Source organism: Dasypus novemcinctus, chromosome 15 (genome assembly GCF_030445035.2).
Source record: "Dasypus novemcinctus isolate mDasNov1 chromosome 15, mDasNov1.1.hap2, whole genome shotgun sequence".
Taxonomy (NCBI): domain Eukaryota; kingdom Metazoa; phylum Chordata; class Mammalia; order Cingulata; family Dasypodidae; genus Dasypus; species Dasypus novemcinctus.
In genome coordinates this window covers 39,568,087-39,583,219 of record NC_080687.1, presented here as the reverse complement: position 1 = coordinate 39,583,219, position 15,133 = coordinate 39,568,087, and the positions used below count along the sequence as shown (strand labels likewise).

At 39.5% G+C, this 15,133-nt stretch overlaps 1 protein-coding gene across 6 annotated transcripts in view; it reads right to left on the bottom strand.

Annotated features, from left to right (window-relative positions):
* Positions 1-15,133, bottom strand: part of DZIP1 (DAZ interacting zinc finger protein 1) — an 81,516-nt gene that overhangs the window by 50,402 nt on the left and 15,981 nt on the right. For all 6 annotated transcript variants that reach the window (XM_004457728.4, XM_058276496.2, XM_058276495.2 and 3 more), the window contains exons 6-9: positions 9,103-9,187; positions 6,186-6,310; positions 3,151-3,312; positions 1,005-1,142 (exon numbers count right to left, since the gene is read on the bottom strand). In XM_004457728.4, coding sequence (XP_004457785.1) covers positions 1,005-1,142; positions 3,151-3,312; positions 6,186-6,310; positions 9,103-9,187 — 510 coding nt within the window. The remainder of the gene's footprint in view (positions 1-1,004; positions 1,143-3,150; positions 3,313-6,185; positions 6,311-9,102; positions 9,188-15,133) is intronic.

The window sequence follows — 15,133 nt, the reverse complement described above, 5'->3', positions numbered from 1 at the left end:
GTTTGCACTAGCTGTCTGCTCTCTGTCCATTTGCTGTGTGCTCCCCATATCTGCTTGTCTTCTCTTTAGGACGCAAACCTTCCACGTGGGAAAGAGGCACTCAATCACTGAGCCACCTCAGCGTTTGTTGTGTCTCTCAGTGTCTTTCCTCTTTGCATCTCCTCTGTTGTTGTCATCTTGTTGCATCAGCTCACTATCTTGCTCATCTTCTCCAGGAGGCTCTAGGAACAGAACCCGGGATCTCCCATGTGGTAGGCAGGAGCTTAATTTTTGAGCCACATGTGCTTCCCCTTGTGTTAGCATTTTAAAGGCATTCAAGAAAAACCTAATTATCTTGTAGGTTTTGCAGTTAGGTGGCTATTTAAAAACCTCTCCTCTTTGAATGCCATACTATATCTCTAGGCAGAAAGCTTTCATGTATCTGTGGGAAAGTTTCTTTGATTGTGGAAAAATTGTATTTTGTAAAACTTTTTTTTCAAGTAAAAATTTTATGAAACTTGGTCTCTTAAAAAAAAAATAGCCATGACAAAGATTAAGCTGATTATGGAGGTTCACTTCCAAATTATTTTAATTATGTCACATAAATATGAAAGATAACCAGTTTGCCAATGTAGCTATAGACTTAAGCTCTAAAAATCTAATTAGTGCTTCAGTATGCCTCTCAATGCCTTTTAGAAGTGAGATCTACATTTGAGATATGAAAAACAAATGCTATGGTAATGCTAACCATTTCAAATAGACATTGTGTTAGAAAAAAATGAAACAATTTTGCCAACTATATTTTAAAGAAAGAACTCTATCCATCTCTGTTAGTCAATCAACAAGCATTTACTGGAAATCTATTATGAATTCTACATGCATTGTATTAGAAGACAAGAAAGAAAATGATTAGTCACCTCATGGTTCACTGAAAGAAGCATTTTTCTATAAACGACACAGTATAAAAACTACATCAATAATAAAATTCATGGCGTCCACTGCATTTATCACCCAATGTCACATACCTGACTATCGAGAAGTTGCATCACATTTTGGAAATCCTGGGGATACTGGGGACGGTCTTCTTTAAACTCATGTGCATCTTTTAACGTGCCTATGTTGGACTTGATCTGCATATTGGACTTCTGTATTTCTGACAATTGCTATAAAATAAAATTCAAAATCACTGATACAAATGTTTATACTTTTTTAAGACTGAAGCAAAAAATAAAGTTAGGGAGTATGCACTGGTATCTTAAATCTGACTCTCCTGCCAGAAGCTCATTTTGCTTCTCCTACTTCTCCTTTCCAGAAGTTTTTCTGTTTGATTCTACTGTGTTCCAGTCTCTCCAGGAGGAAAACCTACCTTTCTAATCTTAAACAATGTGTCTTTAAAATTCTGATGGGCAAATGTTAGAAACAAAGGAACTGGGTGCAATTGAATCTCAAGTTATTAAATAAAAAAATTTAGTGAACAGGCCAACGCTGTCCAAGGACATCAGTGAATCCATCTGGCATATAATATTTTAATTTTACCCTTGCTTGTTACATTATTCCCAAAGTTACTGGTGGTAAAAAAAAAAACACCCCCAGGAAACCACAAAATGCTTATATAACTTCAAAAACAAAAGGGTGAAGGAGCATAACTCTCCACTCCTTAACAGTGGGCTATACTTGGTGATTTCCTTCCAAAAAGGGGTGGGTAGGTGGGGTGGAAGGGTACTATACCTGACAAACACTATTTTACCAGGTAATCAAGGTCAACATCAATAGTCATGAGTCATGTAGATAACACGTCCCGTTGATATGATGTGATGAGAATGACACTTCCTCCCAAAAGTCCATAAACCCATTTCTGATCATGAGGAAAACATCAAATTCCAATAGAGGGGCATCCGACAAAATACCCGACCACAGTATTCCTCAAAATTGTCAAGGTCATCAAAGAACAAGGAAAGTTCGAAAAATTGTTATAGCCAAGGAGCCAAAAGAGACATGACAATTAAATGTAATGTGGGATGGGATTCTAGGACAAAAAAATTATATTAGGTAAAAACTAAGAAAATCTGAAAGAAGTATGAATTTTAGTTAATATTAATGTATCAATATTTATTAATTTTAACAACTGTACCATCTTAATTTAAGATATTGATAATAGAGAAATTGTACCATCTTAATGAAAGATATTGATATTGTGTGTGGGGTAGGGGTGTTACATGGGAACTCATAAATCTAAAACTGTTCTAAAAAAATAAAAACCTATTAATTAGAAAAACAAATTTCTCGATAGCCAAAAAAGCGGGAACAACCTAAATGTTCATCAATCATTTCAAAATGTAAAAAACAGTCTTAGCTCCCGGGCCATACAAAAACAGGTAGCACATCAGATTTGGTCTACAAATAGGTCATGGTTTGCTGAGTTTGAGAAAAGGACCTTAGTGGTGTTGCAAAAGTATCCTTCCATTTTCAGTTATGAAACCTGTTGGCCCCTAGAGGGAGCGCGAGGACTTTCTCTCCTCTCCCTTCCTTCCTTTTCCCCAAGGGTGACTCAGGGCCACACCCGGCAGGGGCTCTGGGGGATTCTTAGCTGGAGAACACTGACTGGCCGCCTTCTGAGGGAGGAGCTTTCAGAGAAAGCTGAGCTTGTTTCTTTCAACCGTGTGCAAGACCAATTCAGTGTGGACCCGGGCTGCTCCTACAGAGGACAGGGGGCTCGTTCAACCATACCTGCTTGCAGCAGACCCCAGTCCTCGTCCCCAGCCAGGCAGGCCTGGAGAAGGGAAGGACCTGGCAAAGGGTCTCCCCCTGGCTTTCTGGGTCTGCTTTCTCCTCCCACGCTGGTGATCTGGGGCAGCCTTCCCAGCCATGACAGTGGTACGTTTTGAAATTCAGGGAGGGGTTTATGTTTGAATGTCATCTAAACCTAACCAGTGCAGGTTAATCCAACCAAATGCCGCCCAGGAGTGTCCTGCACCACCATTTGAGGCCAAAGCGCCCACTCTCAACAACATGCCTGCCCTGGCTTGTGCATGTCATGCTCCCTCAAGTCTCTCAGAGAGGAGGGGTACCTGGACACGGGCACAGGAGGAATTTCCAGATCCATGCTAGTGCCACCTCCCAAGGTAAACTGAACTCTACCAACACTATAAGGACTTCCAGTGTAATACTTACATATTCTAATGCTGAATTCTTGGAAGTTAATTCTTTAAACTCCTTCATAAACATCTCCTTGACTTTTTCCATTTCATCAACTAGTTTCTCCTTTTCTTCTTCCTTCCATCTATCAAACAGTTTCAGAAATTCTTCCTCTTTTGTTTTTTGCATTTCATATTCCTGAAATGATTTTGATAATTTTGGCCTTAAAATTCTGTATGAATGATCTTCTCATACATGCTACATGGACGAACGACGAAAAAACATCACTGCTGAGTAAAATAAATCTGACGCAAAAGGACAAATATCATATGATGTCACTTATATGAAATAGCTAGAAATAACAAATATGCAGAGAGAGAAAGTAGATGAGTGATTATAGGTGGTGGGGAAAGGAGGGAGTTTTTGCTTGGCAGGTATAGAGTGTTTGTAAATAAAAATCCTAAAAAAAACAAAAAAATAAAACAAAAGTCTGACAATAATGGGTACAAAGGAGAACTTTTATTTCTTTTGTTTTTCAGGACTCATCCAGCACAGCTATAATTCTTTTTTTCTTTCTTTTTTTTGTACTTTAAGCTTCTACTTTACCTTCATCAGGAGATTAGGAAGCTACAGAATCATAGGACAGTTCCTTGCTCAACCTGAGATGCCATTAATTAGTCTACCAGATGTTCACTTAGAAAACCATCTCACATCATTGGAGTGCTTACAAAATTGGAAAAATACCAAGTTAGAAAGAACTATGCAGTCAGAAAGAGACAGGACAAAGAAAAAATAGAATTAGAAGTCTTAATTCTTTTTACAAATGTTTGCAGCCATCTCATACATTTGTGATTATAAATTAGAGCTTTTTTTAATGAAACAATATTCAGAATTTTTGAGGATATACATATATATGTCCTCAAAGCCTTGCCAAGAAATGAAATATAAATCAAACAGTCCTCAATAATGAAATAGATACTTTTTAAGTCTCTCAGAAAGAGTTCTGGTATGAAGCAAAAATGCAAAATTCAAGATAAATGGTCATAGCTTCAACCTCAAATGCATTAGCTGGTGCTGCTTATTTTAGTTAGGTTTGTAAAAACATTTCATATAATGGTAAATCTGGGCACAAAGGTATATCCAAACCAATGGCAGCACTCAGCATCCTTTTGTCCTTACAACATTTAAAATACAAAACACAGAGGCCCAGGGTATCAGACTATGTTCTGTGAACCTGTATAGCAGACATGCAGTAATATGTAAAACACGACATACTTTAAAAGAAAAAGTCTATTGAGCATTAAAAGAATTCCTCCAGACACCATAGGATAGTCCCTTCAGCCCCCCCCCCCCCAAATCCCACAAATTTAGTTATATAAGAGCTAGATTCAAGGTCTAGTCTTGATCAGGACTTTATTTCTCAATGATCTTCAGTTGTTCACCTAAAATCAGAACGGATACTCTTTTCTCACTGTATGGCTGGGGGAGCAGATGACAAAACCACAGTGCCCTAGAGACTCCAGCACTGCCGTACAAAGGTTTGGTTGTGAGGCACTAACATCATGGCACAGTGGTCAGGAGCACAGGCTCCAGGTTCAAATCCCAGCTGCCCTACTTATTAGCTGTCAAGTCACTTCTTCCTGTGCCCACTTCCTCACCTGTATAACAGGATAATAATAATACCTCCCTCAGAGGTTTGTCGTGAAGATTAAATGTGTCTTTACATGGAAAACACCTAAAGTGGTGCTTGGCACACAGTCAAGGCTCTATAAATGTCAGCCTTATAAGCTAAGATAACTATTTCAGGTGACGCTTAAAAATCAATGCAAACAAAACGTCCAAATAGAAGAAGCAAATCCATAGAGACAGAAAGTAGAATAGTGATGGCCAGGAGCTGGGGGAGAGGGGATGGGGACTGACTTCTCATGGGTACAAGGTTTATTTTTCTTTCTTCCTTTATTAGAGAAGTTGTGAGCTTACAAAACAATCATGCATAATGTGCAGAATTCCCATACAACACCCCTCCACCAACACTCCACACTGCTGTGGAACATTTGTTACAGATTATGAAAGAAGATGATCAGACTATACCACTAACTATGTTCCATAGCATACACTTCACATATTTCTTCCATACAACCCCATCATTAGCACTATGCATTAGTGTTGTACATTTGTTATAGTTCATGAGAGAATATTCTCGTATTTGTACTTTTAAACGAGGTTTCTTTTACGGTGATGAAAATATTCTGGAATTAGAACATTGTTATATAGTAAGAACCACTGAATTATACACTTAAAAGTGGTGAATTTTATGGTATGTGAATTATACCAGTAATAAAAATGCAAGTATGTGCCACTTGGAGAATATAAAAATTGGAATGCTACTTCAGTGATCAGGTATCTCAGACAAGGAAAGGAATTCTGTTAAGATATAAAAGAAACTAACTTGTAAAAATAAGGAACATCAAGGTGACAAATAAGCAAGGAATTGGATAGCTGGGAGAGGTGGCAGAGGCTGGTCATGAAAAACAAATTGTACACTTTAAAGTGGTGAATTTTATGGTATATGAATTATACAAGTGACATACTTCATGAAAGGTATGGAAACCAAAGTAGAAAGTCAGAATCTCAAAGATGACCTGAAGAAATAATACTCATTTCAGAGATTGAAGTCTTTGATAGAAACAAATCCTTTTGCATCTCTGAAGGAAATTAATTATTAAGCTCTAAATCTTCAAAAACTAGAGCAGAACTATGTTTCTAGTGATGTGCTCTGTTGCCTAAAATACTGAAGAGTGAATTGACAATATCTATCATCAGGAAGCAGGTATAGCTCAGTGGAGAGCCTGTTTTACACATACAAGGTCCTATGTTCAATGCCCAGTACCTCCTAAAAATAAAAAAACCCTATATATATATATATATACACATATATATATTCATATTTTATCCAGTGCTACAAAACCATAAGTTTCCTCTGTAAATTTATAATAGAGTCCTTGGCACAACTTAATTACATACAGATAACTGTAGTTAATATAGCACTTATTCAGAACTTAGTATTATACCTTAGAGAATCTGACTGCATGGGCATGCTGTTCCGCCTCTAACTGAGACTTGGTGAGTTGCAGCTGTTCCTTCAACATATTGATCTCATCCTGGAGCTTATCAGTCTGCACCTTTTTCTTATATTCTGTTGCAACAAAAATATCTTGTTAAAACATCACTTCTTGTGAAACTTACCTGAAAATTTCTAGGGCATGGTCCTATTGATAAGAGAAAGGAAACAGCTCTGACTTGGGATGTTAATTACTTTTTCCATGTCACATGAGCCCCACCCCCCCACTCTTTAGTGTTTATTTGGAGCCCTTCCTATTGGAGGGCACTGAGTTATTTTGGATAGAATTCTTTCAGCCCATCTTGAGGCTGGATTCTCCTGCAGAGGCAGTGTGAGAGAACTCTGTTCAGGGAGCAATAATAGTGACAAGGAATAATCACGACGGCTTTGACCCAATGACATTCAGCTCTCTTCTTGGAGATACCTATTTCAATCAGAGAAGGGAAGTAACGCCTGCCAATACCATACTGAAATCTCTATGGCTACCATCCTTCTGGCTCCCACCAAGCTCTCAGAGAACCCCACTGGTAAACCCTGCTCATACGAGCAAAGGGCTGACATTCAAAACGCTAGCTCGGGCTATAACCTGTTAACTAGGGCAAAAACGAGGTACCAAAAGTTGGAAAAGGAAGCAACAAGTGAAGGGAAGAATACTTATGTACATGTACTTACATGCAGATGTACACATGACTGAATGGATATACATGTGTCTGTGAGTGTAGACATGAAAGGTATGGAAACCAAAGTAGAAAGTCAGAATCTCAAAGATGACCTGAAGAAATAATACTCATTTCAGAGATTGAAATACTCTCTGAAACGAGTATGAGATAGAATTAAGATACTGAAACAGAAGAGAAAGAAGGTCAGTTTCACACTGAAGAATGTTAGATTAATTAAAATATTCAATCTTTCTAATTTTTCCAATATATTGCTAAACTGTATAGGTGATCCATGGCTTAATAAATGGATTTTTTACACTGCCTATATTGCTTTTACAGAGCTTAGTTAGCTATTTTCCTAAATAAACATATTTACCTGAAATGGGCAGGAATGGAAACAAGATTGACCCAAAATAGGGAGAATACAGGTACTGAGTAATAAGCTGGAAGTAGACACATCTAGATACTTACAACACAGAAGATCATAATAAGAACTTCTGTGGGTTTGATCTGCTCATGGAGAAAAAGACCTTGAATTTTTTGCTTTTGAGAACATTTAAATGGTAGTAAATCTAGTTCCCTGGTGAGCCACAGAATCTCCTCCCTTTCTTGCGTCTTCAATTTCCCCCTTCAAGTACTAGTTAACTCCCAACACACAAACATGTCTTAATATCTCCCATATCAAACAGAACAAAAAAATTCCTTTGGCCTACATCTGTCTCCAGATAATACTTCATATTTTGCTTCCCTCCCCAGCAAAAGTTACTGAAATAACATGTGTGTTCAACATGGCTACTTTCTCATCTCAGAGTCTTAGCTCAGCTCACTCCATTTGGGTTTCTGCACCCACCAATCCACTGAAGCTGCTTATGTAAAGGTCACCAGCAACTTCTACCATGACAAACCTGGTGGTCAATTGTCAGTCTTCATCTCACTCTGTGTCTTTGATACAACTCACCTCTGCCTCTTGAAACACGTCTCCCCCTTGGTTTTCAGGACTACACGCTCTCCTGGTTTCCTCCCTCCTCTTTGCTATCACTCTCCTCAGGGCTGCTACTCAGCCATCTTCTCTACTCTTCCTTGGTGATCTCATCCAGCCCTGCTCACTCCAATAACTCCCAAAATAACCTCTCCAATCTGGGCCTCTACCCAGAGCTCCAGACCTCTAGCATCTCTACACTTGCATGTTCACTGTATGTATGGCTCAATTTTAGCCATGGCCAAGGAAAACTCTCTCAATTCTCCTTCCTCCCTCAACCTGCTTCCCACTCTCAGTTCCTAATCCCAGTAAACATCACTACCATTCACCCAAATACATAGGACAAAAACCCAGGATCATCTTTGCTTCATCTCTTCCTCTCACACCAAGTCATATCTCTGTGAGCTCTGTGTGTGAAACATACCTTCTACTTCTCCACTTCTCCCCATCTTCCCTGGCACCGCCCTGGTCCAAGCTGCCATCTTTTCTGGCTTAGGCTACTGGGGCAGGTTCCGCATTCTTCCACCTGCCTCCAAGGTTGCCCCTGCAGTCTATTCTGCACCTGAAGCTAGAGTGGTCATTTTAAGGTAAAAACTGAATCATGTCCTTCCCTTACTTAAAGTCCTCCAGTGGCTTCCCATTGTGTAACAAAAATGTCTGAATTCCTGTACAGGACCATCTGGCCCCTACCTCTCCAACCTCATCACACACCATGCCTTGCTCACTCTACTCCACCAATCTTCTTTCTGTTCCTTAATCACATCAGGCTGCCTCCCTCTCACAGCGTTTACAAGTGTTCCCCTTGGCTGGGATATTCTTCTTGGAGATTTTCACAAGGCTGGGACCTCCCTATCATTCAGGTCTCTAATCATCACCTCCTCAGAGAGCATTCACTGACCCATGAATGGAGTCACTCTCCACCCTATTCTTCTGCTTTATTTTCTTCACTGCATTTGCACCATTTGAAAAGAACTATTCATTTATTTGTTTAAGTGTATCTCCTCCACCCCTATTAGAATCAAGACAGCAGGACTTGCTTTCATTTGCTGCTGTATCCCAAGCCCCTAGTGCAGTACATGGCACATAGTAGGGGCTCAATATTTACTTAATGAGTGAACAAAGAGTATGATACTTCCTTTTAATAGAATTGCGATATGCATGGGATCACTGTGGAAAAAACAACAGTATCAGAAAGAAAATAACCCTTTGAAATAGAGCTCATTACTTACCAAGGTGCGAATCTTCAGGATGTCGGCGCTGAATATGACTTTGTAGGAAAGCTTGATTCATAAAAGCCTTGTCACAAAAATGGCACTGAAAAGCAAGAGAGCAATAAATACAAGTCTGTAATGAGTATTCTCCCATCTAACTTTCATTAAAATTCAGGTACCTGACCCTTCCACTTGGGGGCTTTCCCTTGAAAAGATACCATACTGACAAGTGGTACTGAAAGCCTGAAAAACATAAAACCAGAGTGTTCTTCCCAAACTGAACACAGGGCTGTGAAAACTGTCTTACCAGTTTAAGCACTTCACAGTGCTATCTGGAACTCAGCTTGCTGCTCCCCTCTTATACCGGTGGCTCCCACTCTGTCACCAACAACTAGCCTCATTCCTGCCCCTCAAGCATGCCAAGCTTGCTTCTACTCTGGGACCTTTGCATTAGCTATTCTCCCTGCCTGAATCTGCTCCAGACCTACACATGGCTGGCTCCTTCTTGACATTCAAGACGTCAGGTTAAATTCAACATTTGTTCAACCCCTTCCACAGTGAGGACGCACAGCATGATCTCAACAAAGTCTTCACTGATGATCCTCATGCCAGGCATTGTCACATGTCATTGTTCAATTTTCATCATTGTGCATCTCACTAATTTCCATGTTTATTTACCTCACTTGTTTACAGTCTCTTCCGTAAGTCCCTCTATATCCTAAAATGTAAGGTGCCTGGGAGCAGGGATTCTGTCTCTTTATTCATAGCTTTGTCCTAGAACCTAGCTTTAATAAATGATTGAATCAATGCTTGGAAATATCTGGTCTACTAAACTTAATTTACTGATAAAAAATTAATTCATTTCACCAATATCTGTTTTCCCACTTTAATAATGATTCAAATCTTAAGCAAAAATTCATTTTGTTTCATCTATATCCTGACTCCTGGATTACTCTGTGGTTCGTCCTGGGTATTATCTATTTCATTTGTAAATATTTCAGAACATATCTCTAAAAAATAAGGATTTTCAGAAAATACAACTATAATACCATTATTCCACCTTAAAATGTGAAAAATTAATTCTTTATTCTCAACATACAATCATTGTTTATTTTTCCCCCAATACAACAATGTTTTAGAAAAATTTTTACAGTTTGTTTGACTTAGAATCCAAATAATGCCCATATCCTGCAACTGGTTGTTACATCTTTCAACCAGTTCTATTCGTCTATAGGTTCCCTGCCATCTCCCATTGCCCCCCTGTATTGTAACCTTTTTGTTGAAAGACTTGAACATCTGTTCTATAGTTTCTCCCAGACTGGATTTTGCTGTTTTCATGTCCTTTGTGTCACTTAACTTGTTCTTCTAGTCACTCTATTGTCTTCTTCTGAATCAGGCTCATTGCACCTGAATTCAGGTTCTGGCTGCCCAGAAAACTAACAGTTACAGCATATATCTTTGCACTGCATTTCAGAGAATCTGTAAAGCATCTTTTCAGACTTTTTGGCTCACGATAACTGCTTTGTTCCCTACAGCATCACTTAGGGGGTTCCCTACACTGATCCAACTTAAGTATAGACTCTACAGCCCTGGAGAAAGGAAAGGCTGAGGAAATCATGCTGGCCTGACTTCCAACCCCAGCCCACACCCCCAAGGTGGATGGAGTGAATTCCAGTACACACATTTACTCACTGTCAGAAGACATTCTAACAATACTGTCTCTTCTTACACATGGCTCTTCCAACATCCCACACTAAAAGTCACTCCCAACTATATCAGGGCAAATATAATCTCGCAGCAAGGCTGCCTAAGGATGGTAAAATGAAAAAAAACGGCATGATGATGATGAAAAGGATACAAACACACAACTCCTTCAGAAGGAAGAGAAGAAGGGGGAGAGGGAGGAGATGGAGGGGAGGGGAGGGAAGGTGAGGGAAGGGAAGAGAAACAGAGAAAAGGAGAGGGAGACAGAAGGGCACTGAAATTGAGAGTGGGAGAAAGACAGAGAGGAGAAGGAGGGAGAATGGGAGAAAGGGGGAGAGGTAGAAACAAACAAGGCAGGCAAAGATTCAGGGGGAGAACAAACAAAGGAACAAAAAGATACTCTTCACAATTTCTTCCCCCACAGAACAGAGGAGGAACATGTTTTCTATAAAAAACAAGATGACTGAAAACAAAAAAGAATGAGTTGAAAAAAGGTGAAAAAATATAAAACAAAAATAAAACCCAAAACCATCATCACAAAACAAATACATAAATTTTAAAAATTTAAGAAAAAAAGAGACTGTTGAAAACTAAATTACTCACTAAAGGAGAGACTGAGGTAATTTATTACAGTGAATGTAAATGAAAGGAACAGAGAATAAAAAGCAGTTAGCTGAAGTTCACCATCTCTATAATAAATATAGATATAAAGCAATTAGAAAGAAACTAACAGATGTGGAGGACTGATTGGCAAAGACAATCCAACCTAAAGATAACTAGTTTCACAGAAGAGAATTGAAAAATTAAACATGCTGTATTCAAATATTTATATAAGAGAATTGCCCTAAAATGAAGTAAAAGCCAAATCTGCATATTGAAATAGCTTGTTGGATTCCAAGAAAATAGATAATGAATGTTCAACACCAGTACATACCTTACTTAAACTACTAGATTTCAAATAGAAAGGAGGAATTCTTCTAGGCAGAAGAACAAGAAGACACAAAAGAAGAAGAAGAAGAAGAAGATGAAGAAGAAAAAAGGACAGTCTCAAAGTTCTTCACAGCAACATTAACTGTGAGAAGAAAAAAGAACCATGTCTACAAAGTTTAGAGGGAAAGCATGCCCTAGAATATGCTATCCAGCCAAGATGTCTTTCAAAAGAGTTGAGGGAATTTCAGCAATCGTGAGCCCTTTGGGGAGGAAAAAATGTATTGGCAATGAAATTCTACCAATTAAGAGATGAATCATAAAAGAGAACTCAGGAATGGAGACACTGAAGTAAAAGTACTTATGGTAAGCATGTAAATGCAGAACCAATTAAAAATAAAAGGAAATTACAGAAGGGTGAGAGAATGTAAATGTTACAAACTTGAAAGGTGGGAGGGGCAGGAAGTTAGTGAGGCAGATGAGAAGACTAAATGCTCTCGGCCTTTAAAGCTGGGGCCAACGAAGTTTTTCTGCAAAGGCCCAGTTAGTAAATATTTTAGTCTTTGCTTGCCATACCATCTCTGTCACAACTACTCAACTCTGCCACTGTTACACAAAAGAAGCATTATACAACAAATAAACAAATGAGTATGGCTGTATTCCAACAAAACTTTATTTGGCCTGTGGATCATAGTTTGCTGACCCTGCTTAAAAGCAAGGATTCAAGTGGATATGTAATTACCTATGTAATTGAAAAACTTCTAAACATATGGGCACAAATCTCACAATATTTTCCATAATCTCCTTCTCTTTCTTAATATTACAGAGATCTTTTAGGAAATAATACCTCCTTATGGTATGGTGAACTGAACTGTGTAACCCAATTTGGACATGTTCTTGACCTTGGTCCACATTCTGTTGGGTGCAGATCACTGTAAATATGATCTCTTCAAGATGTTACTTACATTGTTTTGTCCAGTGGAATCGGGTTGGGCTTTCATCTGAATTACTGGAATCCTTTACGGGAAGAGTGAAAGCCAGATGGAAAAAGAAGCCAAGAGGCTGCCATATGTACTGCCATGCTGAAAAGCCAAGGGTCAAGGATCATTGACAGCCAGCCCCAGAATGCCACAGAATTCAGAAAGAAAGTATCACCTTAGCCCAAACACAAGCCACAAGACATGGGGGGCCAGCCGAACCTCATTGGAGCGTATGCCCCTTGCAGCCATCCTCATGCTGATTTGGACCAACAGTGGTAGATTCTTCTCTACTGTATCAAAAGAGGAGACACTTTTCAATGGGGCAGTAGAGGAGAGGCAGCAACATCTGACCCACAAAAAGAAATGGTTCACTTTATATGCAATAAAAGTTAAAAAAAAAAAGAACGCATCCCCTTGCTAAAGCCTCACTTTTAGACTTCCCCTAGCCTTTAAACTATGAGTCAGTAAATTCTTGTTATTTAGGCCAACCCATTGTACGGTATTTTAGCAGCTAAGAAACTAAACTATAGGGTAAAGAATCATTTATTTCAACACACATGCAGTTCCATTTGTTTCTTTTTTCTATTAAATATGAATAATATTAAATTCAAGATAGAAAAAAAAGATTTTATAGCCCTGCCCTCACCAAGATGGAGGAATGAGACACTTCAGGGGTACAGTCACCACAGAAGGTCTGAACAACCAGCAAGAACTAACAGAATCATCTAACTCAAGCGTCCAGAAAACAGTTAAAGAACTGCTTTAACAGGGTAAGCTCTAAGTAAAGAATAAGACCACCTAAAAACAGTAGAATCTCATGGTGCTCTGGATGGCCCCTTCCCACCTCTCACAGGATCAGTGCAGAGCTGGCCAATGGTCCCAGTGCGGATACCTGGGCCCAGTTGCAGAGGGAGCAAAGTAATCCTCACATACATACTGGGAGCATGTATATCTGGCTTACTCTGTTTGGTGGTGACCTAAAACACTCACCATCCCAAAACTTGCCCTGCACATAGAAGGCAGCTCATGGAACTCTCCTACAGAGCATTGCTGTGGGAGAGGAGTCACGTTGTGCTGAGTGGGGTAAAGGATTGCTGGCAGCAGAAATACAGTGCAGTTCCCACAACCCAAGAAAGCTGTTTCCTAGGGAAGAGGGGACAGCTGTATCCTATCTATAAGCAGGGGAATTCCTAGGGTCACCTGCATATGCCTAACATAAGGCTCATGCACACAAAGGATGGGGAAGACCCTATCCTTTGGCTGGGAGCTATTCTCTAAACTCTGTATGGCTACCCATGAAGGAGAAGGCCCCCACCAATCTACAAAAACAGGGAAAGCAATTGGGCTCTTGCCTATTACATGGGAGGTCTCTGGTTCGGTTCCCAGTGCCTCCTAAAGAAGACAGTAAGTTGGCACAATGGGCAGGCATGGGAAGCTGACGCAACAAGAGACACAAGAAGAAAATTGTAATGAAAGACACAACAAAACAGGACACAGAGGTTCCCAGTGCCTCCTAAAGAACATGAGCAAGACAGTGAGCTGATGTGATGGGCAGACACGGCAAGCTGACACAACAAGAGACACAAGAAGAAAAACATGAGAGATACAACAAACTAGGGAACGGAGGTGGCTCAAGCAATTAGATGCCTCCCTCCCACGTCAGAGGTCCCAGGTTCAGTTCCTGGTGCCTCTTAGAGAAACAAGGAAGACGAACAGACACAGCAAGTGCAAACAACGAGGGGGTAGGGAGAAATAAATAAGTAAATTAAATAAATCTTTTAAAAAAGACCTGCAGTAAAGGTAGCCATCTGAGTTATTACACATCAGTATTATTGCATTTTTTGTTTGGTATATGACTTTACTTACTTACTACAGGTTGTTAAAATGCTAATGCATAAAAAGGAAGGATAAGCCTAGGTTTTTTGATGTACAATGTACAAGATACAAGTGATACAAGTAGGAAAAAATGGTGGGGGACAGGGAAGCAGATGTGGCTCAAGCAGTTGGGTGCCTGCCTACCACATGGGAGATCCCAGGTTTGGTTCCTGGTACCTCATAAAAAGGACAAGCAAGTCAGCAAGCTGACACAACAAAATGACACAACAAAGAGATGCAATAAGGAAACATAATAAGAGACACAATAAGTGGGGAGCAGAGGTGACTCAAGCCAATGGGTTCAGGTTCCCATGCCTCCAAACCAAAAAAAAAAAAAAGGAGACAGGCACACAACAAACAGACACAGAGAGTAGACAGCAAGACAGCAAGTACAAACAATGGAGGGGGAATAAATAAATAAAATAAATCTTTTTAAAAAAATGGTGGGGGGACAGGAGGGTATAGAAAAAGTATATGTGCATGCTATTGAAATTAAGTTGGTATCAACAAAAGTTGTTAAATATTTAGAATTTAAATTTTAACTGCATGGTAACCAAAAAGAA